At 38.0% G+C, this 25,662-nt stretch overlaps 2 protein-coding genes across 4 annotated transcripts in view; one reads left to right on the forward strand and one right to left on the reverse strand.

Annotated features, from left to right (window-relative positions):
- dntt (deoxynucleotidyltransferase, terminal) overlaps positions 1–25,662 on the reverse strand; it is a 133,069-nt gene that overhangs the window by 94,740 nt on the left and 12,667 nt on the right. Inside the window, exons 1-2 of one of the 3 annotated variants that reach the window (XM_044135928.1) lie at positions 10,651–10,979; positions 3,893–4,067 (exon numbers count right to left, since the gene is read on the reverse strand). In XM_044135928.1, the coding sequence (XP_043991863.1) occupies positions 3,893–4,067; positions 10,651–10,844 (369 nt within the window). In that variant the 5' untranslated portion in view covers positions 10,845–10,979. Of the gene's footprint in view, positions 1–3,892; positions 4,068–10,650; positions 10,989–25,662 lie in introns of those variants that run through there. The other 2 variants (XM_044135929.1, XM_044135930.1) reach the window with 2 other exon arrangements.
- The window catches only part of blnk (B cell linker), a 32,206-nt gene continuing 29,762 nt past the window's right edge, over positions 23,219–25,662 (forward strand). The window contains exons 1-2 of the mRNA XM_044135926.1: positions 23,219–23,741; positions 23,871–23,933. Coding sequence (XP_043991861.1) covers positions 23,673–23,741; positions 23,871–23,933 — 132 coding nt within the window. The 5' untranslated portion in view covers positions 23,219–23,672. The remainder of the gene's footprint in view (positions 23,742–23,870; positions 23,934–25,662) is intronic.

Consider the following 25,662-nt stretch of genomic DNA (forward strand, 5'->3'; position numbering starts at 1 on the left):
CCAAACACGACAGCATTGACACGACAATCAGGGTTTTATGGAGGAGGTTTGAGACCAAAATAAATGTTTTGACCTACATACTAAATTCACTTTCCTATCTGTGAAGCACGGTGGAGGCAATATGATTCTGTGGGGATGCTTTTATTCAGAAGACTGAACTAACTACAGTGTGATTCTGGAAGATAAAGAGGCTGAAAAATGTAAAAATAAATGCTTTTGTTCTGTTGGAAAGACAATCCTGATGCAGGAATTAATTCAGAGAGGAAATGTTGTCTTTAATAGATGATAAAATGATTTAACAGATCAAATACTGGGCTGGATTCAAACATGATCAGCGTTTATCCTCCCCTAGGAAACTTCCTCATTTCCCTCCTGAAAAATAACAGCTTTGAAATTTTTTCCTGGCAGCCAAAACTAAAACTGCCTTCATTACTTCCTGTCTGTGTTTCCTTAAAACCCAACAGGAGGGGATTCTCCTTTGCTATTCCACTTTAACTGCAGTTGGTTTAATGTAATATGGCATTGTGACTCCGTGGAGAAAAACCTCAGTGCCTCTGCATGCTGAGGTTGGTTCCCCCATCTGGGCTCAGTTATTATGCAGCCATATTGTACAAGAGGGAGGAAGCCAGAGCGCAGAGGTAGCACATCCCCCACTGGGCTTCCCTCCAGCGTCCTCTTCACCTTTGCTCTGTGACTTAGATGTAACTAATCTAATGTGTGCAGTCTGCACACCGGGGCTTCGTTTCTCCACACACACCATATGCTGAGATGAAAGGGCAACATAAGCTTTGCTACCCCTCACACAGCCTCGTGTTCGCATTGGAGCCGTCGAGGCGATCCAGGCTTGCAGCTCCTGCCCCGCTGAAGGCCGTCACACGGCCAAATGAGCGGGTTAACGAAGAGCAGCAAACAGGGCAAAGGTGCATGAGATTCCACTTCCTGAACCTGCAACTATTCCTCAGCACGCACATCCGCACACATTCAGTTCCTCTGGGAGTCGATTTTCCATTTTTGTTCTTTTCAAATCAGAAATTTGTTTAAGTAATTTGCACTTAAACAGCCATTCTGCAAACCAGAAAATAAAATATCCCAATTCAGCAGATTTAGTTCCAGAAATGTCCTTAATTTTAAAGGGACAGCAATATGTATTTTCCAGGCACATATTCCCATTTTATAGTTCAACCAAGTAACTATGTTACCTTCAGTTGCTGCACATAGAAAATATGACTTAAAAGAAATGTGACTTTGTAATTTAATGCCTTGAAATTGGGCCTTTGTCTCTTTAAAACTCCTGCTCATTCTGAAACTCCGCCTTCAGGAAGTCATCGCAACACGGCTCCTCTGTTAACCCTTTCACAACATTTTTACCAGCGTTTCACTGATTAATAGCTCTTCTAATGAGCTCAGATTATCCGCAATTCCAGCAGTCGTTTGCTAATTGGTGCTGGCTAGTCTGATGGATCTGAGTGGGAGAGAGAGGGCTGTTATGTGAGGCAGAGTTTGGAAAGAAGGAGCTGCATTTTGAAGGCTGAGCTAGGTCCAACCAGGTGTTTTGCACGTGAATGGTTGCCATGGAGATTAATTGATTTCTGTAACATGCATGAAAGTATTAAAGCAACACTCCAGGTTTTTTTTTGTTGTTGTTGTTGTTTTGGGGTTTTTTTTATAATGGAGTAACATTATAACACGATGTGAAACTACCACTGGGAAAATGCAACATCACCACAACAAATTGACAGTTCACACGACAAACTGGTTCAATTCAACTCCAGTTTACATAGATTCCAATTCAGACTAGATTCAGATGAAATAAATCCAGTTAATCTGAATAAATTCTAGTCCTACTATGGCTAGATTGAGATTAACTGTGGTCCTGGATTAAATGTTTTAACTGAGTTAATTGAAGCGTCTAATCAATGAATCAGAATTAATTGTATTTTAATCAAACCATATACCAACAAAATGACCAACACTTTAAATTACAGCTAAATTATTGAACAAATACACATAGAAGGTCAACAACAAAGACATTTCTTGTTTTTAATCTGTTATTTAGGACATACAAACATCAGATTGGTGCAAAGAAGAACGGCTTAAACTCACTAAAGATAGGTGATTCAGATTTAAAGGTGGATCAACAAAGTATTAAGAAAAGGCTGTGAATACTCACGTTAATGTGATTTCTTGGTTTTTTAGATTTATCTGAGTAAATTAAACCTTTTTCCACATTACTGTAACAAAGTACTTATGTGCAGAATTTTGAGGAAAGACAAATTTAGCACAATTTGAAATAATGAAGTAACTTATGAAAATGTAGAGAAATAAAACGCTGTAAACACTTTCTGCAGGTGTCCATTTTAAGGAGGAATGGGAACAGCTCTGCTGACACCCCTAACTCACCGCCAAAGAATATGAAGCATCTTCGCTGTATTATTTTCTCATTACTGTCCAAGCAGGCTACACAGAGAAAACATCATGGCTGTCAAACTGGCAACGCTTGAGTGTTATGTATGAGGGCCTGATCTGCTCCCAGGCTCTGCTGCTGCCATTCAGGAGAGAAAACACTGCGCATCCATGAAAATATGGATATATATACATCCATGTGTGTCTGTTATGTCAGCGCTGCTATGAGCCCTGACATACAGCTGATGAGTTCATTTGACACTCCCACACAATCTGGAGGATGTTTGTTTCTTATTTTTTACTATCAGAGAAGAGAAGAGAACTGAGCAGAAACATCTGGAGTTAGGCATCAAACTTCCAGCATTTTTTGGTACATTTTTGAATGATTCCTATGTTAATTTGCTTGCTAAATGTCAAAACTGTCTTAAAAGTGAGTCGGTGTACATAATTATCAATCATCATGTTAACTGAAAACCAGAAGTCTTCTGATTAAGAGATCTATGTAGTGTAAAGTAGTAACAGATCATCAGCGCTGTGAAAGGATTATGAAAGATTCCTTTTGTCCTTGTAAGAAAGATTCTTCCAAGACAGGAGGGATACGTTCAGGAAAGCTGATAATCTTCCACAATATTGAACATTTACAACAAGTTCAACCTGAGGTTAGATAGCTGAAAAAAATCTATTTGCTACACGTCATACTTGCAAAAGAGTTCAGGGATACACTTTCTATCACAAAAACACGACCAAGGTGAAAATGTTTGGCCAAACTGGTGAATTGACCTTTCCTGTTTTATTTGCGGTTTCTTCTCAAGCTGTTGGACTCATTTTCTCCTTTCTCCACGCCGCTGTTTTTCTATTTTTGAGCAGTTATGAGGCATGGTGCTGAAACCTTAAACTGCTAATGCGCAAGTTCCTCAACAGCTTGTTGCTAAGTAACCAAAGAGTGAGTGAGTTGCTAGGTAACCAAAGAGCGAGGGAGGTAGTTGAAGTGACCAACCTTGCTAGCTGTTAGCTAGCTGTTAGAGGTTGAGCGGCCAAAGCTGTTGCTCTGCCTACATCCCCCAGAATGCCATGCAGTTCCAGATCAGGGTTCAGTGAAATTATTTAATATTTTATCAGACATATCATGCGTGTATCGTGATGTACATTGTTAGCGAGTCAGGAGTTTGAATAGCGAGTGTGAAAAGTTACTAGAGGTTCCTGGAAAGTCGCTAAAAAAAAGCAACAAAGTTTATAAGTAAGCAACAGAAATTCTTTTGTAATATCCCCAGACTTGACCACGCCCCTCAGTGTCTCTTTGCTCCGCCCACTTTGCTGCCATTTTTCACACTTGTCAGGGGCCAGGGTTATACTTTCACAGTTACACTTTAAGAACAAATTCATATTTACAATAACTGAAAAAAGAGAGTGGAGCTCTAACTCTAAAAAACTGAGTTAGTTTGTAACCTGTAATCGCTTGTTTAGCTGTGTGTGATCAGCCTAGACTAACCTGAATGAGGTGTTTGGTTTCCACGGGAACAGGTCTTCCCTCTCTCATGCTGTCGGTGAACCAGCTGATGTCCAACACGTTTACTGTGGAGAGATCCGACAACGAGCGACCCTTAAGCCACGCCCAGAGGGAAGACGGCTGGCTGTCCTCTGACACCACATGGGTGACGGCATCGCTGTGCAGAGAGGAACAAATCCAGTCAGAGCTTCTTCACGTTTTCTACATGTCATTTCAGATACTAAAAACATCCTGCTGAATAGACTTTAAAGTTATAATATCATAACAAAAAACTCAAACTGTTAAAAATCCATAGGTAAAGGATGGCCAAGTCCAATCCTCCAGAGTGGCTGTATTATGTATTTTCCAGGCACATGATGCCATTTTTTAGCAGTCAAGTAATTATGCTGCCTTCAGTTGTGATAAAAACGTTGTAAACATCAAGAATAACTTAAAACAAGTTTGACTTTGCAATTTGACAACTGGAAGTTAGACCTGTGTCCCTTTAAGAATCACCTAGTCTTTCCAACACTCTGCCTCACAATACTTCTCCATGATACCGTTTACAACAGTTCTTACTATAGCTGTTTGCTACTTGCTGCTGTCTGGAGGAGCTGAGTGGGGAAACAACACTCCAGGTATGTTTTTGATGAGGGACGGACTTCATAACATGATATAAGTTGATTTTTCATAAAACCTCCCCTTAAATTTTAGCTGATGTGTAAAATAATATAATATAACCAGTATGACAATCCAAATAATAGAAAAACGGCTGAATTGACGTTCAGCTTCACACAAAAAAATTTGATCCAGACTAGAAAATTAGCCTCAATATAAACAAATATTACAAAACCCACTCAAGTTCAAACTTGAAATAAAATTGAAGACAAAACGTTCTTGAAATGTTCATAATTATAACTCAAAACTAGTTTCTTTAACCAGGTATTTATCTTTCTATTTTGTTTTTCAAAAAATCTCTGCCACCCATTAATTTGATATTCTTGAACCAGCAATAAAAACAAAGGACCCAGCTTCTCAAACACACACTGGGTTGACTGGGTCGGTCCCAGTATAACCCATTAGGGTTCAATGATCTATCATCACTCTTATTTAGTCTGGCTCGCTCCCACAGAACCAAACCCACCACCCAAGACGGCGCCTCTTCTGATATCGGCGTCCTCATTATCCGGATGGTCAGTATCAGTATCACTGGGAGCAACATGCTAAATGTGAGCATTCATTTCAATGTGATCCTCTGGATAAGTACCACCAGAACCCCGTGTGCACGTCAGAAAAAAATACATGATTATCTTGTTTACCAGAATAACAGAGTTGTTTTTAATTTTGATTTAAATGTTTCTACCCTCTGACTGGAGGAAAACTTATTAAGTTACAAAAGACAAAAGAATAAAATCATTTCATTTGAAGGAGTTAAAAACTTTGGATCAGATTTGACTTTCGTAAGGCGCCCTGCAAAAACACAAAATCTTACAAAACACTTTTTGGTCTGGTTTTTAGTGCAAAAATATAAGAACACTTGAAATAAGACAAATCTAACTTACAAGTAACTTTTCAGCAAGTCAATAATTTCATAGTTTTGATGAATAAGTTGCCATACGTCAACCTGCAAATGGAACATTGATCACATGTTGTAAGTTTTAACATATTTTCCTCATTTTAACACCAAGTTCATCTCCATCATGGTGTCAGAGGAGTGAAAGAAGACTTTTTAAATGCAGTTCAGGTCTTTGAGTGCGTTGTTTGGGAGATCAACGCCGGGTAAACAACAATCAGCTTCACACTTTAGTTTTGAAGTTATTGAACCACTGCCCTCTTTTATTTCTTTCCTGCTTCCATATTCAGATGTGCTGCACCCAATCAAGGCCTTCAGTCATGCATAATTACCCCAAGCATGAGCCTCCTCTTCCTCTCTTTTGACCCCTGGGAGTAATTGGAAAGACTTTAGGCTGCGTCTTGATTGGCCACAGCTCTTCCAAAGCTAATCCTCTATCTGCTCAAATACTTTTCCTGAAGTAGTCAAATTTATTAAAATCTCAGAATGAATGTTTATTGGTCAGATTCTGGAAATTGTTTTTGATTAGTCCAACATTTCTTGATGATCTTCAGCATGGCTAGTATTACACAATAAAGTTTTGATAAGGTCGACGTTGGAGTGTTTTTCTTCATATTAGACTCAATAATCTTTTTTCTGTAGCTTCTTCTAAGTTTAGGTCTTCTTCCACTTCTCTTGCCTGCAGGGCAACACAAGGTCCTGTTTTGAAGAGATGGCAGAAAACAAACTAGCACCTCTTTTGATGCAGATAAAACTGCCATGAAAAGCTCAGAGTAGTTGGCCCTGAACGGTTGAATTATGTAAACATTCACAACCAAAATGCAAAACAACATTTATGGTACAGATGTTTGTTTCCCTCTCACTTGTTATTTTTCCTTCTTAAAACTTTTTCCTTACCTTGATATCTAGTTGCTTCCCTGTATATCACCAATTATGTTGACAACCTAACAGCTAAAATCAATAGTTAGCTTAAAAAAAAACAAAAAAAAAAACGACATCCAGGATTATTTTCACCTATTTTCTATTGTACATAATCCCCTTCGTCTTATGAGACTCACTGCAAGTACCGAAAATGTTAATACTAATAAATCAATATGGGATTAATACTTAATTTACTCCATTTCACAAGCTTTGATGCCTCGCCGAAGGAATTAAAATATAAAAGAGAAACAGTAGGAAGTGAGAGTCTGGCTAAAGGCTCCATTTAAGAGCAGGCAAGTCACAGCAGGCAGGTTATTTACGTGTTGGAGCAGCAAAAGCTGCAGTTTATTTTCTATTGAGGTAACTAATCTAAGTCCCCTTACATTAGATCCTGATTTATTTCAGGGTACAATCTGGTTTGCATGTAAATGCTGTTCCAACTATTTAAATAAGTATTATTTTGAATAATGTTGGCACAACGTCATGTCTAGTCTGCATGAGCTGAGTTGGGCAGGGACTCGGAAGCTGCGTCTCGAAGGCGGGGCTACGTCCAACCAGGCGTTTTGAACAGCTGAGTGGTTGCCATGGTGATTAAACAATTTCTCACACATGCATTTCTCAAACTTTTCAGGTATATTTTTGGTAAGGGAATGACATTATGACACAGGGTAAGGCTCAAAAAGTTACTTTTATATCCATTCAATAGTCAAATTATTTTTTTCATAATCCTGGAGCAAAATCCATTTCCAGATGTTTAATCCTTCTGTCAACGGCACTATTTCTCTTTAATTTAACAATTTACACATATCTAACAGGGTTTTATTTTAACAATATTAAACATGTGAAATGTGTCTAAATTTGTTCTTTGGATTTATTTTGTTTAGTCAACAAGTTGTTTCTTTGTTGGCGTTTTAAGTTCTGTTATGTTGCTCTCTGCATTTAGCTCCTCCCCCTTTTTTCTGTTGGTCTGTAACTGTGGTAGATTTCACTATCAGCTATGTTTTTTCTTGACAAGTATTATATTTTAACACATATTTTAAGGCAAATTTAATAAAATACAGTTTTTCGTCAGTCATTTTGCTTTGTTTTGTAAAGGTTTCTGTTATTAATGTCCCTTTTAGGTATTTAACTGCCACTAACTGGAGCTATCGCTCTGTAGTTTGCTTGGGGTAATTTATGGCATTTTCTTTAATGTATAGGGGCAGAAGCTGCTGGACTGGTGTTACCTGATTTCCCCTTTTGTTAGAATAAATACAGAGTCTGACTGAAAGTCGACCTACTGGACCTGAGACGAACGTAGAACGGTTACATATCGCATGTTCCAGTTAAAACGGCTTTTTTCCCTAGAAATAAAGAAATCTGTCTGCATCCAGAGAGCAGCAGGTTCACAGATTCAGCCTCATCGTCATGTGTGGTGGTGTCATGGCTGACACAAAACGCTCATTTTAGTCCAGAAAATGTGAAAAAAAAATGGAAAAAAAGAGAGAGAGAGAGAATACACAGAGTATAAATTCACCGATTACCTCAGATTGGTAGCAAAATGTGATTTTTTTTATTTTTTATTATTGTTTTGGTTTAGTATGACTGCTGGCACTAGACACCAAAACAGCATGTGTGAACATTTGGGTTACTCCCATTTCTGAAGCGGCCTATCAGTCAACCAGGAAAAACATGTCGATATTTGGACGGACGTTCATGTGCATCGGACCTGAAAGGCATTACCAGCGGGGAGACGTGTGTGTCTGCTGCTGGAGTCTCTGCGAACCCATTGCGCAGCGTCTCAGGCCATATGCTCCAGGCTGTCTGCCTATAGCACACACAGGACCAGACAGGGAGGTGCTGCTATCAAACTGCAGCTGATATCAGTTTGGTGAGCTTGCAGGATTAATGTCAGTTTGAGGCAGGCGGGCTCCACTTCCTGTCGTTGGTTTCAAACGAGTGTATCAAGCCAAGTGTAACCGTAGGAACGCTCAAGCTGTGTTTCTGGGAATGCTGCCATGGCCAGGCTGGCAGGAACACTAAGAAACGTGTTCAAACAATCTCTTCCTCACACATGCACATTTAATGTAGCACTGACTGTATGCATGTCTGGATGCTTTTACTGAGCCTGTTTTCATTCATTTTTATCCCCTTCCTCTTGAATAAAAGCAAAGCAGCGAAAGCTAAAACCTGAAGTGTCGGTTTTGCAAAGCTATCGATATTTTAAAAAAGCGAGGTGGCTGCATCCTGAGTATCAACCAGCCTGAAAGGAAAGCGACTTTGAAACGCGGCTGATTTCAAGCAGAGGACTTCTGCTGCGCTCGCAGTCTGTGATTTGAAAGACACTTTCATTCAGAGACGGAAGAAACGAACAGGGCATGCTGCTTCCATAATTACCACACAATGGAGGATTCATCGCTCCAAGGAGCAGGGACACAAAGCTTTTGTTCTTAAGTGTGACTTGGCATAAAAATGTGTTAGCAAAGTCATTAAAAAGTTTTTTTTTTTTGGGCTTTGTTACCGTTTTCTTACTGCCTATAATCTGCAGATGGTCGAGTCAATTTCTACTTTCTTTTTAAGCAAAGAGTTAAGGGTCCATGAAAATATATCAGAGTTTTAACCAGCTGCACTTTCAAACCAGATGCAGTTCAGAGTTTTTCTATGGTTGAATAGGCACAAAAAGAGCAAAGCTCCAAATGTAATGGGAATAGTTCACATTTCATCCAAAGTAATGAAGAGAAAGATAATCACATTTGTTGTTGATCTGCAGAAAGGAAGGAAAATTGGATTGTTTTCTTTAGTAACTCAGATTGAATGTAAATTCTGTTTAATGTGATTGCAGCTCTCTGCATTACAAAGTTTAAACTCTCAGGAAGGTCTTTATTATAAATAATAAGGCCTTTACTCTGAATAGAGACCTTTCTGTCTTCTCCTGGTTCCTCTGATTTTAGACAGACATTTGGATTGTCGTCTCTATTTTTGGTATTTTTCTCAGACTCGTTTCTCAGTCTACTTTCCTGCTTCTATTCTTTCCTCTGCAGAAAGCAGGAAGTCACTGAGCTCCTGTTGTGATATGGCGATTAATATAAGGCTAGAAAAAGTTGCATATTTACCTCACATGGCTTTCTGTAAATATTTTTAAACATTACATTTATTTTTTTAATCTGTCAAACTACAATAATCTTTGTGGGTCAGTTAAACATTTCATGTCTGTAAAGAAATGCACTTTATTTATCGGCATAGTAAAAGTTAGTAAAAATGTTAGTTAACTAAAGTGGCATTTCTTTTGCTTTTCAGTTTTTTCAAATATTCACTGCAACAAGCATTGCTCATAATTACTAAACTCAGTATTTAAATAATCGCTGAGGTTTAGGGCCGCTGAAGGAAAAAGAAAAGTCTGATTTTATCTTAGTAGAAAAAGTTTTTACTCAAAATTTTGACAAGTGAGAAGAAAAGTCTGAGGAAAACAAAGTCAGTTTTTATTGAAAAAAGTCAAAATTCTGAGAAAAAGTCTGAATAAGAAAATAAAAAAATTCTGAGAAAAAAAATTTAATTTGAGATCAAAGTCAGAAAGTTAAAAAAAATTCAAAATTCTGAGAAAAGAGTCAGAATTTTTATAAAGTGCCCAAAATGTGAGAAAAAGTCTGAAATTCGAGTAAAAAGTTTGAATCAAAAAAATTCTGAGAAAAACTGTAAATTTTGATATTAAAGTCAACATTTTAAGAAAAAAAGACAAGATTTTGATAAAAAGGCCAAATTTTTAGAAGAAAAAACTAATTGTGAGAAAAAAAATTCAAGATCTGGACTCAAAATTCAGATTAAAATCTAAATTTTGTGTAAAAAGTCTAAGTAAAAAATATCAAACTTTTGACAAAAAAGTCTGAATTTTTCTTTTTCTAATCTATTTATTGCTATTTTTCTAATTAGAAAAATAGGGTTTTAGGGTTTTTTTTTGTAATTTCTGTGATAATGCCGTATTTTTACTCAAGGTTATCAAACAGGGGGAATCTCAAAATGCTCTATGATTCCATAATCCTTCATAATTAGATCTTCATGAGGCATCAGTGCCCCTGTCACTGGCTAATTAGATAAAAACGACACAAAAGCAGAAGCTTGTGACAAAAGATAAGCCCTCATTTAGCATCTGCATAAGCCTGCCTGCTGGACCGACTGAAGGAGGCCTTTAAATTATTTCTTCACGGTTAGGAAATGCCATGGAAAGACATCAGAACCTTTTTAGAAAAGCTTTTAGGGCCAGACATCAACAACAAAATCCTTTTTTTCCAACCTGAGAATGTCTTCCACAGCAAAGCCCTTTGACCTGGCCAGCTGGGTCAGAAAGCTTCTCCTGCTGCGGCCCATTTTCCTCTCTACCAGGAATATTCTAACATCCTGGAACGTCGCCTCTTCACGCCTGCAGAAACTGTCCTCTCCTGGTTTCGACCTCTTCCTCGGACGGGGTGCGGCAGGAGCGTGAAACATCTCTTCGGAGATGGGCTGCACCTCTGGGAATTCCTGCTGTTGTTTAGTTGTTGTGTGCAGCTTCTGTCGGGGAATAACGCCCTCTTTGGCCGTGGCACAGTTGGTTATTTGTGTCTCGTTGCTCTCTGGGACGGCGTTTCAGTTGAAACGAAGCTGCTCAGAGCCAGGCTGAAAAGGCTTCTGGCAACAGGTGTTGAGGATTTGGTGTTTACCAAAAAACCACCTGCCAAGATTGACTGATTATTAATACCAGAGGGGAAGAAAACATAAAAACACTCTGCTGGTATGAAGTCGTTCATTTCCAGTAAAAGCTGTTCAGTGGGGAATGGGTAGAAACAACAATGCCATGAAAAAACTTCCTCTGTTTTTGGTCATTTGTTAAACTTAAAAGTAACTTTTCGTAAAATAAACAGCTCTGGAAAATATTAAGGGACCATTTAAAAAGATCAGTTTCGCTCATTTTACTTTTTCTAAGTATATACTTCAGTAAAATGAACTTTGTTTTCTTATTCTATGAACTACTGACAGCATGTCAGTGACAACAAGCAAAGAATTTGTATTTATTAGTAGAAAATGAGAAAAGGTCAGAGTAACAAAAACGATGCAGCGATTTCAGACCTCAACTAATGCAAAGAAAATAAATTCATATTTATTTAGAAATAGTAATGTTTTAACTCAGGAAGAGTTCAGAAACCAATACACAGTGGAATAACCAGGAGGTTTCCAAATTCTCTGTATTTTCTTCATTTTGTCCCAGAGCTGTACATTTTTTTTACATTTTTGTTAAAATTGTCGCCATGACAGTTTCATATGAGACAGATAATCTGTAAATCTCCACTTGTAGTGCCATCTGAAGAAATTCAGAAATGCAAAAATGAATTTGTTACAAGTAACCAAATCAAGTTTGTCCAACTGAAAATGCTTGCCAACTGAATATTTAGCCAAATTCAGAAAATTAAATAAAAGCTGATTTTGGTTAGTAAAAATATCTGGATAAATGAGGTTCTACTTATTATAAAAACTTGGTTATGAAAACACAAACATTTTGAGTTGTTCCTAACGTTTTCCATTATTATGACATGGTGTTGGTAATAATTTCACCATGATTTAAAAATAAAGTCAATTTGGATCGGCCAAATTTGTAGAATTCTCAAACTGCTGTTGGGGGGCCACAAAAACTTAGTCCAACGGCCACAAATGGCCCCCAGTCCACACTTTGGACACCCCTGATTTAAACCAAAACCTGTGGGCTGGGAGAAGAGCAAAGAGAGAACCTGGAGCTCTACTTGATGCAAGGAAATTGTTCCAAGAGGTCAAAGGTCCCTCTATGGACTCCTTGCATCTCCCTGCTGGAGGGCAAAAAGCTACTGGCTAACAATGACTAGCGTTGGTTTTAGCTGTTAAGTTGTCAATGTTAAATGTACGCATGATATACAAAATAAAAAGCAAAGCAGTGCTTTGCTACTGATTGTCCACACTACCACAACTATATAACTATATAAGTTCGGAAAAAAGATTTAATTAAGAACAAAAATAGGGAGTGAGATGGAAGTAGTATGCTAGCTTGACTATGACAACCTTAACATGTAGATGCGCTGTGGAATTTGGTGTGCTTCATTTCAGTTAAAAAATAAAACATGGTGACCTAAACACCAACTCTGACAGATCATCAGTAGAACAGGTGTGTAAATTAGCCAATGAACCACCGCTGTGTTAGCTTAGCTAATAGCTATGGTAGCTAATCTACCACAGTGATCACGTAATCTTTTTTTTGCAGCGCTAGTGGCTCATATTTTTGCGACAGTAGGCAGACAGGAAAGAGGTTGAGGAGAGGGGGGAAGACATGCGGCAAAGGTTGCCGGGACTGGGAGTCGAACCCGCAACGTCCGGGTTGAGGACTAAGGCCTCCAAACGTGGGGCGTGCTAACCCCCTGTGCCACCATAGCACAGCGATCTCTTAATTAAAATCGCAGACTAATCGTCAAGCCTTAAAACATAAGACTGTGACAAACTGAATGTTCTGTTATTTTTGTGGGAAATGTCTGAGTGTTTCTTGGTGTTGAATCCTGAAACATTTTGTGACAATGTTGTCAGTTGCTATGACAACGAGTCTTATCAAAGCCAACAAAGAGAGCGAGAAAAAAGTGGCTTTGAGTTGTTCTTCAACAGTTTTTCTGCGTTATTTTTCCCCCTGCTGTGACGCACAGTACTAAAGTAAGAATAGTTACATCTCCATGTTTCATTTAGGGATTGCTCTACTGCGTCTTTCTTTCTCCAGAACTTGTGCGCATGTGCAACATTTCCAGATGTTAACAGCAACACGAGGGGGGGTCATAAGCATTTTCCTACCCAATGCTAGAGCACTCCTGCTGCAGGGTATCAGCACCAGTCCGGTGCAGAAATCTTTTGCAGAGATAGCTGCTAAAGATTGCATAATTTCCTTGGTTTCATTTTTGGATAGGGGCCAGCACCCTCATCTACCACTGACTGATTGGAGGGGTAAACAGTCCACCAATTAGTCGTGTCTGTCCTCTGACATCCATTAACCCCCGGCACTCCACACTAATGAGAGTCGTGTAATATTTCCTGTCAGAGGAAAGCAAGGTGTGTTTATTAGGTGTGTTCTCTTGTGAGGAAGAGAACAAGGCTGTCCTAATTAGAGGAAGAATCAAGGTCTGAAAAGGTTTTATTCTGCGCCAAAATAAACAGCTCGTTTCCGCGTGTGCATCTAAAGCATTTTGTGTATAATTACAGCTGAAGCAAATTAAGACCTTTTTTGTATCGTTGTTCTCTGCAGCAGAATGCCGCTTGTTGTAATTACCTCTTTGGAAATTAAAACAATCAATGGGTCTTGCATCTCGAATCTATTTTCAGTCTGCGTTCCTGACCGAAGCGCATGCAGTCACATTCCCGCCAGTAAGCGGTACTAATCATCAACAGCTTGCACATGCAGTACCTGTATGTGTGCAAAGGCCGTTTGTGAGCGGCGGGGTTCTCTGGGGAAACGCACACAAAGACTTTCATTTTAGGAGGCGAGCTAATTAAAGCTGGAGAGCAGATGGTGCCGACTTGGTCCGGACATAATGAGACGGTGAGTGGCGGGACGAACCGGACATGGCAGGACAGCTGAGATGGGGTTCGCCAGGTGACCAGGATTCAGCCGCCTCCCTGGAGAGAAGCTAAATCCTGCCAGGAAAGGTTTTCGAAACTCTGTGAAAACTTCTGTGGAGCTTTTTGTTAAATAAGCGTCTGGCGTTTTGGTCACAGCTAAATGTTTCAAATTAATAACAGCCTGAATAAATACTAAACGCAGTTTTTGAATAATATTTGTATTTATCCATGATAATCTGCCTCTGAGTGAAAAACTGTTTCAATTTAGTTTGACTGTTTCAATTTCTCTTCAAATAGAGAATGGAGCTCAAACTAAAAGAAAATTGTTAATGCCATTCTCAAGGTTTCTAGGGTTTGTAGAAAACAACATGGCCAACAGCATCCCTGACACACCCAGCACATGAAGTTGTTTTCAATTTACTAGGAAAGGATCAACGTCAGTCTTACTTTCACCTGACAAAAGCTCTCCCTTAAGTTGTTTTTACACCTGATAGTCCAGTAGACCCGGTTCAATTGGAGACCAAAACTGAACCGGCTGCTGTGGTTCTTTATCTCACTTTATTGAGTCAAACTAAACCCTTTGAAAACCTGCTCCCCTCCTCGCCTGTGGGGGCGCTGCACCAAAAACCACCGAAGGTAGAGACACAAAAACCTCTGAAGACACTGAGCACACTGAGCACCTACTTCACAAAATGTAACCAAAGATAGACTGGCTTCAGATTTTGGTGGTTGTATGATTTCGCTCCTGCCTTTGTTAAAAGACCAGAAGTCAGTCCTCCTGTTGGCGCCAAACTAGCACTTTTGTTTTGGTTGCATTTATCCAGAATGTCCTGCGTTGTAGCCCGCTTCCTGATTTGGGAGCAGTTTCTGGTCGTTTGGTGTTCACATTTGCATTCGAACCAGAGTTCACTTTAACCAAACTGAGACGGAGGTTTGTAGGCGGACCAGAGTTTGACTTTTCAGGTTCGGATTAAAATTTGATCGCACATTCACACTTCCCCAAACAAAACGGGCTTCCTAGACTGTATTGCAATACTTAGAAGCAGTATATAGAAAAGTATGTGTTTTTCTTTTGTTGATTTACTGATTTACTGCCCCCTTGTGGCCGAACTGGAGTTAGGTTTAGTTTTAGTCAGTCCATTATGTTTTCCTACATCGTGGCAGAGGGACATTTCCAGCGTTTTTCTTTAATGTGGGATTATATCTCCCCTCTGAATAAATGTTTGTAAATTAAAGTTCAGCATGTATGTTTCTTTATATTTTTTGTGGAAAATAATATTATTCCAATAAAAGTGTATTTAAACATTTTTGCACACCTTTACTGGTGGTACTAATTATTTGCATTTTAAATCCTGGTCCTCCAGAAGAATAATTTTATTTCTGTTTTTGCTTTAAAGTAGAAAACTAATTGAAACCTGGTGACTCCCCAAGGTCAGATTGTATTTCAATTTCATAGTTATGAAATACTAAAAAGTGCAACTTTTAGGCTTTTTCAAAAATGAGAGGAAATGAATTTAGTACTCAGTATTTTTAGGCATTTCTTTTGCTAAAAAGTGACAGAAAATCTTAACCTGAATGCTTAGAATCTGACAGCAACCTTTTCAAAAGGTTATGTTTTAAAAGTCAACCACAAAGTCAGTCTCTAAAGGCTTTTTATATTGAACAATAAACAAAAAACATGTCAGGAGGTTGAAGAAATTTCTTCTGTGAAAGCTTTACTAGTGAGGTTTCTTGCTAAAATGTCACTTTTCTAGTTTCATTAATATTTCAGAGTGAGATTGTTCAAATGAAAAACTGCAAAAAATAAAAAATAACAGACTTTTTTTGTTTCTTTGCAACTAATTTGCAGGTAGTAAATAGACAGGTTTTTGGTTTAGTACTGGAACTGTTAATCTGCACATTTCACCTCATATCTTTGTTAGCTTTACTAGTGGTGTGTTTAATGTAAAAGAAAAAAAAGCTTTTCAAAACATAGAAACAGATATAAGCAGGGGAAACGTTGGAAACCAGAATTTTACAATCATAAGTTGTATTCTGTTTCTTTTCTCATCTTTTGACATTAAATCAAACAAAATATCTTCTGTTTTTGGTCAGTCGGGTTGACCAAAACTATTTGTATGCCAGAATAGTAACATTGAAAAGTCTCTAAAGTTTTTGCTTTGCTTTCCACTTTATTTAAATTAAATATTTTCTTATAATAATGTGGGTCCTTTTACAGGTTCTCATCAGTTGGGGTTTTGGCCCATTCCTCCTGACAGATGTGGTGTAACTGAGTCAGTTCTGGTCTCAGATGTTACATTATGACAACAATACACATTTCCCAAAAACATTTCTGTATCATTTTCACAAGAGACAGAAATGAGGGTAATAGATTGTAAACTGGAGTAATTATGAATACGAGTGTTTTTTACTTCTTCTTCTTGCTCCTCCTCCTCTTGGAACATGTTAAGATTATGTGTGTTGAATTCCTTGTTTATGTCTGTTATTATTTTATACTGCTATCATGTTCAAAATAAAAAAAACAAACAAAAAAAACCCAAGTTGGAGACATAATCTGTTCTGCTTTCTGAGGACAGTGATGATTTACGTTTCCATGACGTCTCTACTTCAACTTATTGTTTCCTCCGATGAACCAATCATCTTCAGCCATCTGTAAATGTCCAAACATTGGACAGCTGCCCTAGTGACGATCTTATCATGCAAATATTAAATTAAAAACAATCCTACTTAATTAAATAATGGTGCATATCTCTTACTTTGATAATCATTTATAGCTGTATTCACTTTTTGGACATTAGGCCGTTAATGTGTTGAAATGAAATAAAGAAACCAGTTGTGGTGGTGTGCAAAATTTGAAATATTTTGTGTTAAACATATTTGTCCTGTAAATATGGATCACACATATAAAAACAAATCTAATTGTTCTCTTTTAATTTGCTGTAAATAGTCTGTTGGATATTTTTACATTTATTTTCCTACTCAGTTGCACATTTGTTTTAATTTCCGTTTTATGCCTGTTTTCCTTATTTTTCTGTTCATATAAATGTACACATACATATTCTTTTTTAATCTTGGTTTTCATTTTTTCCATTCATCTTTAATTTGTTGTTTGTACATGTGAAAACAAACAATATTGTTGTTCCTCTGCGGAAAGAGTTCAGCCTTTCCCTTGTTTTTATATATTTTTTATTTTATTATTCATGGAGAAACTTTGGCCTGACAACCTTTGGGCATGAAGAGCATTTTGTTTTTGTTTTTGTGATTTTGCAAAGAGCAGCACTCAAAAACAAGAAAGACTCCCAAAGCAGTTGGATAGTAAAAATAAACAACTTTTATAAATAAACAAAAAAGGAAAAAAAAAAAATGTGATGCTGAGGCAGGAAGTTCAAAACGAGAGACGACTCAAACATCAGGCTGACATGGTAGTAAGAACAGAGCGAGACAAGCGAGGGATCTGAAAACAAAACTGAAAAACTCTCTACACAAGGGAACAAAACCTGAGGAAGTTGAGATAAAATTCAATCTGCATTAACTTCTCACAGTTCTGCAGGCAAACTGGGTTGTTTGGGTTACAAAAGGAGAAAAATATATCAGTTACAACAAACAATGATGTTGACAAAAGGAGCTGTTCCATTACCTCTAAATGAACCTTTACAATTTCACATCACGTTTAGGTAGTTAGATAACAAAAAATGCTTTTGAGCTTCTACTATAAACGTGTTTTATTAAAATAATAAAAGATTGATCTGAAATAATATATCAATAACATAAAACAATCTAATTTCTACAAACAATTTTGCCCCCACGAAAAGTTGGGTGGCAAATAATTACATTTACTCAGTTACATTTATGAGTAACTCTTTTTGAATAAAATTACTTTAAGGAGAGTTTTTACAATGTTGTAATTTTATTAAGAAGTATTTCTACTCTTACTTGAGTAAAATGTCTGTATTTTCTACCCACTGAATGAAAAACAATAATTCACCAGACACAGACACGCCTACAGTTTTTGTTAAAGTTTCATAAGTTTTATACTGAAAGAAACTGATTTGGAAAAAATTTCGTTTGGGGGATTTTGTTATTTTTGTTACTGAATTATTTTAATTTTTGTCCTTAACATATCAAAGTTTCCACTTAACTTTATATTTTGGTCCATCTGATGATGTAAATCTTAAATGATTGACCAGTTACTCAGTATTTGAGTAGAGTTTTTATCAAATACTTCTTAACTCAACTAATTTCTACTACTTTTACATTTGAGTAAAACTATGTTGAGGTGCTAATCTTATTTGAGTATAATATTTGGCTACTTTTCCCCCTCTTATCATAAGTAACTTTTCAGGAAGAAATAGGAGCTTATTTTATGTTAACAATTTCTTAATATTGATGAAAAATACTAGTAGTTTCTACCCATTCCCCACCAAACAGCTAGTAGTACTAGCACTTCGTAGCCGAGTGTGAAGCGGCGGGGATGGCGATCAGTGCCTCCAAATCCGAGGCCATGGTCTTGAGCCGGAAAAGGGTAGAGTGCCTTCTCCGGGTCAGGGGGGGTGTCCTGCCCCAAGTGGAGGAGTTTCTTGTTCAGGGCGGGAGATAGACAGGCTGATTGCGTCTGTCCGTCATGGTGAAGAGAGAGCTGAGCCAAAAAGCGAAGCTCTCGATTTACCGGTCAATCTACGTTCCCACCCTCATCTATTGTCATGAGCTTTGGGTCATGACCGAAAGAACGAGATCGCAGATACAAGCGGCCGAAATGGGTTTTCTCCGTCGGGTGGCTGGGCTCTCCCTTAGAGATAGGGTGAGAAGCTCAGTCATCCGGGAGGGACTCAGAGTAGAGCCGCTGCCCGAGCCAGTTGAGGTGGCTCGGGCATCTGGTCAGGATGCCTCCTGGACGCCTCCCTGGTGAGGTGTTCCAGGCACATCCCACCAGGAGGAGGCCCCGGGGAAGACCCAGGACACGCTGGAGGGACTATGTCTCTCGGCTGGCCTGGGAACGCCTTGGGATTCCTCCGGAGGAGCTGGAAAAGGTGGCTGGGGAGAGGGAAGTCTGGGCCTCCCTTCTGAAGCTGCTACTCCCACGACCCGACCCCGAATAAGCGGAAGAAGATGGATGGATGGATGGATGGATGGATGGATGGATGGATGGATGGATAATCTGCCAGTGGAACTCAAACTGTGTTGTTAGGCAATGGGCTAGGCTTGGCTGGCGTTGCTAGGTAACGTCGCAGGGCCCATTGATAGTGAAATAATATCCCAAAGAACTAGACATTTTTAACCAATATTAATAATTTGATCAGTTACTTGAGTATACTTTTTACCACATACCTTTTTACTCTTACTTGAGTAATTTCTTGGATGGACACTTATTACTTGAGTAGAAATATGTTGAAGTAGTGCTACTTTTACTTGAGTGTAATTTTTGGCCACTCTGCCCACCTCTGTAATGAAAGTGCTCATTTAATCTTTGTGTCTCATGAATAATCTTCCACAAATCCATCCTGCATATTCCTGTAGAAAAGACACAATTATATGCAATGTCACATTTCTGTATTAAAAATGTTTTTCATTGGCTTGATGTAATATTCTAATCTTAATTGTTGTGTTTTAATTAGCTGTAAGCAGAAAATCATCATAATTACTTCAGTCTCTCTAATTAATGTGTTTCACTTTGTGAATTGTGCAACTGAAATTATGATTTTTTAAATAATATTCACACTTCTTTTAGTGGACGTGACTGAACAGCCTCTTTTTGTTTAAAAAATAAAAATCTCCTTTGCGAACCAATAAAAAAGCTGAATTTGATTCAGATTTTTCAGTTTTAGTTTGTTTTTCTGGCACTAAAATATTCATATTAAGAGTAAAGTGTGCCACAGTTGGACAAATTGGCAAGCAGAGCTTCTTGTCCGTTACTAAATTTGTAATCCACTCACTGCTTATGAATTATTTGCAATTATTGCTGCAATTAACACCATGTTGTCATTTGTTTCTCCTTGCCAAGTGCTTCTGTGTTTAGTTGTATCTTTCTTAGACAAAGTTATTAATGAAGCTGCTTCCATTAACGTTGTGTACTCTCATTGTTTTTCTTTTCCCTCAGCCGGTCTTGGTAGACGGCCCAAACTGTCTACCTATTAAGACTTGGACTCCAATTGGATTTAAATAAAACTATTTGACAAAATCGCATGACTTCCTTTGGTCATTTAAATTAATCTTTTAAAGTATTTTGAGATTTTTTTGGTCGATAAAATGCCACTCTTGGCTTCCCCTCTATACTCATCTTTAACATTGTCTGCTAATATTTTTGCAATTCATCCACATCCCCATTCTTCACATTTATAACTTTACATTTGCATGAGTGGAACCCGCCAAACAGGAAGTCCGCTTCGGCTGGGGAGTTACTTTAGTAGCTGAGCATAACCACTGACTTGGTTACTAATTTCAAATCTTAAAAGTTCAGCAATCACCTACACTGTGTTCCAAATTATTAAACAAGTGATATTTTCTCAGATTTTCTTAAATGGTGAATGCAAATGATGATATAATTTTCAAGTCATGAACTATTACAGTATAAATCAGATTTTACTGAACAAACTCCCCATGAGAACAGTATTTGTTTCAAAATGGACTGTTCCAAATTATTATGCACAGCAGATTCTCTAAACATTTAATGGATTATAAAGAACTGCAAACGGTCATTCTTTGAATGTGCAGCCTTAAGTGGTCACATGTACTAAAGTCAAAAGCTGTTTCAATTAAAAACATCTTAACAGACTGAGTTATACGTTAACATAGAACCTTCTTTGATATCACAGCACAATTCTTGATCCATTGAACTTGTGAGTTTGTGGAAAGTTTCTGCTTGAATTTCTCTGCAGGATGTCAGAAAACCTTCCCAGAGTTGTTTTGACATGAACTGCATTCAAACACCCTGCGACAGACTGGCGACCTGTCCAGGGTGACCCCGCCTCTCGCCCGGAACGTAGCTGGAGAGGAACCAGCAACCCTCCAGACCCCATTAGGGACGAAGGGTGAACAGAAAATGGATGGATGGATTCAACCCTCAGATCTTCTGCTTGAGGAAACTCCAAAGGTTCTCAATAGGGTTGAGGTCAGAGGTCACAGGAGGATGGTGACCACAGCATGAGTTTCTCCCTTTCATGCCCATAGCAGCCAATGACACAGTGGTATTCCTTGCAGCATGAAGATGATTTTGCTACTGAAGGTTACTACTATGGGTTAGGGTAGGTTTGCTACTGATGGTTCTTCTTTTGAACCATGAAAGAAAGTGATCAGTCAAAAAGTCCATTTACTTTGCTGAGGTCATTTTCACACCTTCAGGGACTCTGAAGGGCCCGACCAATAATTCTTCCCCCATGATTTCAGCCCAAAGCATGACTCCACCACCTCCTTGCTGACGTCACAGCCGTGTTGGGACGTGGTGACCATCCACTACTGGATCCATCTGGACCACCCAGGGTTGCACAGCAGACATCAGTGAACAGGTCTGTTTGGAAATGAATCTTCATGTACGGCTGGGCTCACTGTAACCGGTTCTGATGCAATAGTAGGTTCATGTCTCTGGAGGATCCTCCACTTTGAGGTTCCAGAGGCTCCAGCAGCTTCAAATAACTGTTTGCTGCTTTGTAAGGGCATTTTAACAGCTGCTCAACATCCTTCTTAAGTAGATTTCCTTTAATTGAGCTCACCAAACTAATCAACCAGCTCTCTGAAATGAATTACTGTGATTCAAAGAGCCCTGACACACAAAACCATCTATAAATTTAATAGCACCACAAAAAAATGTCATCTTTATGACTCTTAAATCCAATCTGCATAATAATTTGGAACACGGTGTAAAAGTGATGCCCACATGGTCAAACTCTGCGGATGAAGTTATATTTGAGAAATGTACTTCCTCTAGATCAGGGGTGTCAAACTCCAGTCCTCGAGGGCCGCTGTCCTGTAGTTTTTAGATGTGCCACAGGTACAAAACACCCGAATGAAATGACTTAATTACCTCCTCCTTGTGTAGATCAGTTCTCCAGAGCCTTAATGACCTAATTATTCTATTCAGGTGTGGTGCAGCAGAGGCACATCTAAAAGTTGCAGGACACCGGCCCTTGAGGACTGGAGTTTGACACCCCTGCTCTAGATTATTTTTGTGTTACCACTTGTTGAGTACAAGCAGATTTTTCTCTTTAAGATGAGAAATGAAGCGAGTGCATCTGATTCTCAAAAGGAGCTACGATCAAAAATAGTTCAACCTTTTAGAGGTGGAAAGTGGAGGTGTAGTGCTAAAATATTATATTTGGCTTTTATTATATTTTCATATGGCCCTATAGGTGACCTATTATGCTTCCTTGATCTGGTTAGGATTTATGATCTATACAAAACATAATCAATACATTATTTTTTAAAATCATTCTTAGGTAAAGAGATTTTAGCCTGGTCTGTTTCAGAATGGCCTGTTTCAGGGTGTCTTGTGTCTTTAAATTCAAATAAGCTGCTGCTGGCCACGCCCCCAAAACTAAACGTTTATACTCTCAAATTAAAACGGCTGCAAACAAATGTGCAATTATACAACCGTACATCTTTGAAAAGCAGAAATAGAGACTCCTGCACAATGACCAAGAATGCAGCGAGTGGTTTCTGGATCGTAAGTCAACAATAAAACACTAGTCTTTTCCAGCAGCCATTGTACAAGCGTATGCTAGGCAAGAGCACATTGCCTGTTGAATGTCTTTTAACAATCAGAAGGTTTTTGAAACAATAAAACACCAAAAATTATGAACGTGTTTGTTTTTTAAATGCTTGGTTTGTTTTAAGAAACAGTTTAGACTTGCATAGAAGTATAAAAAGGTGCAAAATGTGGAAATCCTTGAGAATTGTTGCATAATGGATCTCCTGTAAGCAACAATTCTCAAGGATTTCCACATTTTGTTATTTTTCTTTCTATCTCTTAAGCCTAGAGAAAATATGGGCATGCCAATGTACATTACAAAATAACTGACTTTACACCGTAAAGTTTGAGTGTGTTGTGAGATTTCACTGCTAAAACAAAATATTATCAAGTATTTTTGTTTAGTTTCTAGTGAAAGTATTTTGGTATCTTAGTACACTGATGAAAGTAAGGTACAAGTAATTTTTAAGCAAGATTTAGGAGCTTATTTTCAGTCAATGTTTCTTGAATATTGATGATAGTATTAGACTTATAATCAAAAAACGTTTTCTTTTCTATATTTTTTAACGTGTTTTGAGATGTAAACAAAGCTTGGGCTTAACTTGTTTTTGTTTTTGGAATCTTTTGGGTTTTGCAAAATCTCCAGAAACGTCCATTTAGTGCTGTTTAGCAGTATCATGAGTATGCTCAAAATAAAAGCTCCTTTTTACATTACATCGCCTAACAGTAAACCCTGTTATTGTGACACATTTGGTTTCTTGCAGTTTTAATATAGAAAACTGCTTTCAGGAAGTTCCAGCTTCCCTTTCGTTGATGCTGTAAGACCGTCGATGGGGAAATGTTCGTTTGTGTTTTAGTTACAGTTCCAGGACATTTGACATTTATGCATGATGAAGAATGAGACTGGGCATGTATTTTTACTCTAAGGTGACCTCGGTGCCTGTACTTCTTCAAGCTGAAGCAGCGCTGGACCATCAGTGTGTGGAAACTCGCTCTGGAACCACAACGTCAGGAGTTAGAGGCTCCCAGCGGCAGCAGACATGAACCTGCCGACCAGAGAAGAGTGTGAAGGGTGGGACCACATGAAAGTGGCGCTTTTTATGAGCAAGGTGGGTTTAAGAGGAATGACAAAAAGTTTTACAGCTGATGGCGGGGATCTATTTCCCTCAACATTTGAAGAATTAAACCATGAATGACAGGATGTGCTACTGATAACGCTTCTCTGCGATTACCGTCAGAATAACATGCAAGACTGCGCTGGAACTGTGACCAGATTAAAGATTGACGGACTCAAACTTCTGGTGAGTCTATTTTTTACTAGTATTATTATTATTGCATTAGTTTTGCAGAAAAAAAATTGTTTTATCTCTAACTACATTTAGTTTTCCTCACTTTGTTTTATTTTGACATTAAAATCAACAAATCCTTTTTATGTGGCCCTTTAAACTGCTGAGATATGCACAAATTGAACCTTCAAGGCAAGAGCAATGTGCTTAAATATAATTTTATTTAACAAATCAAAGTGGTTTTTATCTGTTTACTTGTCAAATTACATTAATCAATATGTCTAATTTCACTGTGATCGCTGAAATTAACGCAAGGTCAACAAATTGCATCATTTTCTTTTACCTTTGTGTATAAATTATTGAACATTTTCCAGAAAAATGGTAATTAGTTTGATGTGATGCCAACTCCCACCAGAAGGTGGCAGTATATTTTACTTCTCCACTTCTGCCTCAGGCTTAATTATTTCAAGTTCTAGTCTGCAATTGATTATTTGTGAGAAATAAAAAGTCACATTTATCATAAGCGCAAATATTTCAACATTTCTTGGAAATATTTCCAAATTGGCATCAGAAAAGTTTTGATTTTCATAGAAAAAAAAAGAAATATTTTATTTTCTGATTTTTAGAGCAAAAAAATAGTGAAATTCTGGAGGGACTGATCGGTGTGAAAAGATGTTCACTATTATTATTTTTTTTATTTTATAAACAGTTCCCACCGTTGGTTTATCAATACTCTCTCTGGCCCTTTAAGAACATTCATAATCTTATTGTGGCCCAAAGTGCAATTGAAAATTTTTCACTGCCCTACTGCAAATTATTAAAATAGGCATTTCGGTAAATCACTGAAAATAACAAACGGCTAAACTCGTTCTGTACCATTTTCACTCAGCTTTTTTTTTTTTATGTGTGTAAATTCCTATTTCTGCAAACGCGTGGGACAACAGACGGAGCCGAGCGCGACTTGAACCATGACAGACCCGAACACAGTTGCTTGTATTACTTCCTACAATTTGCCCTTCCTCTTACAGAAGTCAGTAAATCTGTTGCAACTTCTGCTTTGAGAGTCACTTTCATTGCTCACTGTACGTTTGTGTAGTTTCTCAGGAATGATGATTTCAGCTGAAACAAGTGAAAGAAATTTAATTTGACATCAACTAACCGTGATGTTCTAGTTTTCCATGGTTGAAAATATATATTTCTATTAACTGTTAGCATTAATCCAATAGCAATTAATTAAGTTAATGTCCATTAATGATTTTGTGCGATAGACTACCATGATGTTTTGTAAAAGAATTAATAGTTTTCGAAATAGAAAATCTATAAAGTGTGGCATGCTTTTACTTTCAAAACCTTTACTTGCAATTCAGACTAAAAGTCTTTTTGTGGGGTTTATATCAGCTTTACTCAATTGCAAAATAGCTCAAGCTCAGGAAGATGGATGCATTTTTAAGTCTTGACACAGATTCTCAATTGGAATTAGGTCTGCACTTGGACTAGGCCACCCTAACACATGAATATGCATTGATCTAAACTGCTCCACTGTATCTCTGGTTGTAGCTTTACTGCCATCTAAAGTCTTTTTTGGCTTCCCATCAAATCTGAACAGACTTCCTTTGTTAAAGACAAACATTTCCACAGCATAATGCTGCCACTACCATGTTTTATATTAAAAATGGGGTAAGTTAGATTCCAGCTTTCTCATGCCACAAATATCCTGGCATGATATTAATTGTATTGTATTATA

Source organism: Gambusia affinis, linkage group LG13 (genome assembly GCF_019740435.1).
Source record: "Gambusia affinis linkage group LG13, SWU_Gaff_1.0, whole genome shotgun sequence".
In the NCBI taxonomy this organism is placed as follows: domain Eukaryota; kingdom Metazoa; phylum Chordata; class Actinopteri; order Cyprinodontiformes; family Poeciliidae; genus Gambusia; species Gambusia affinis.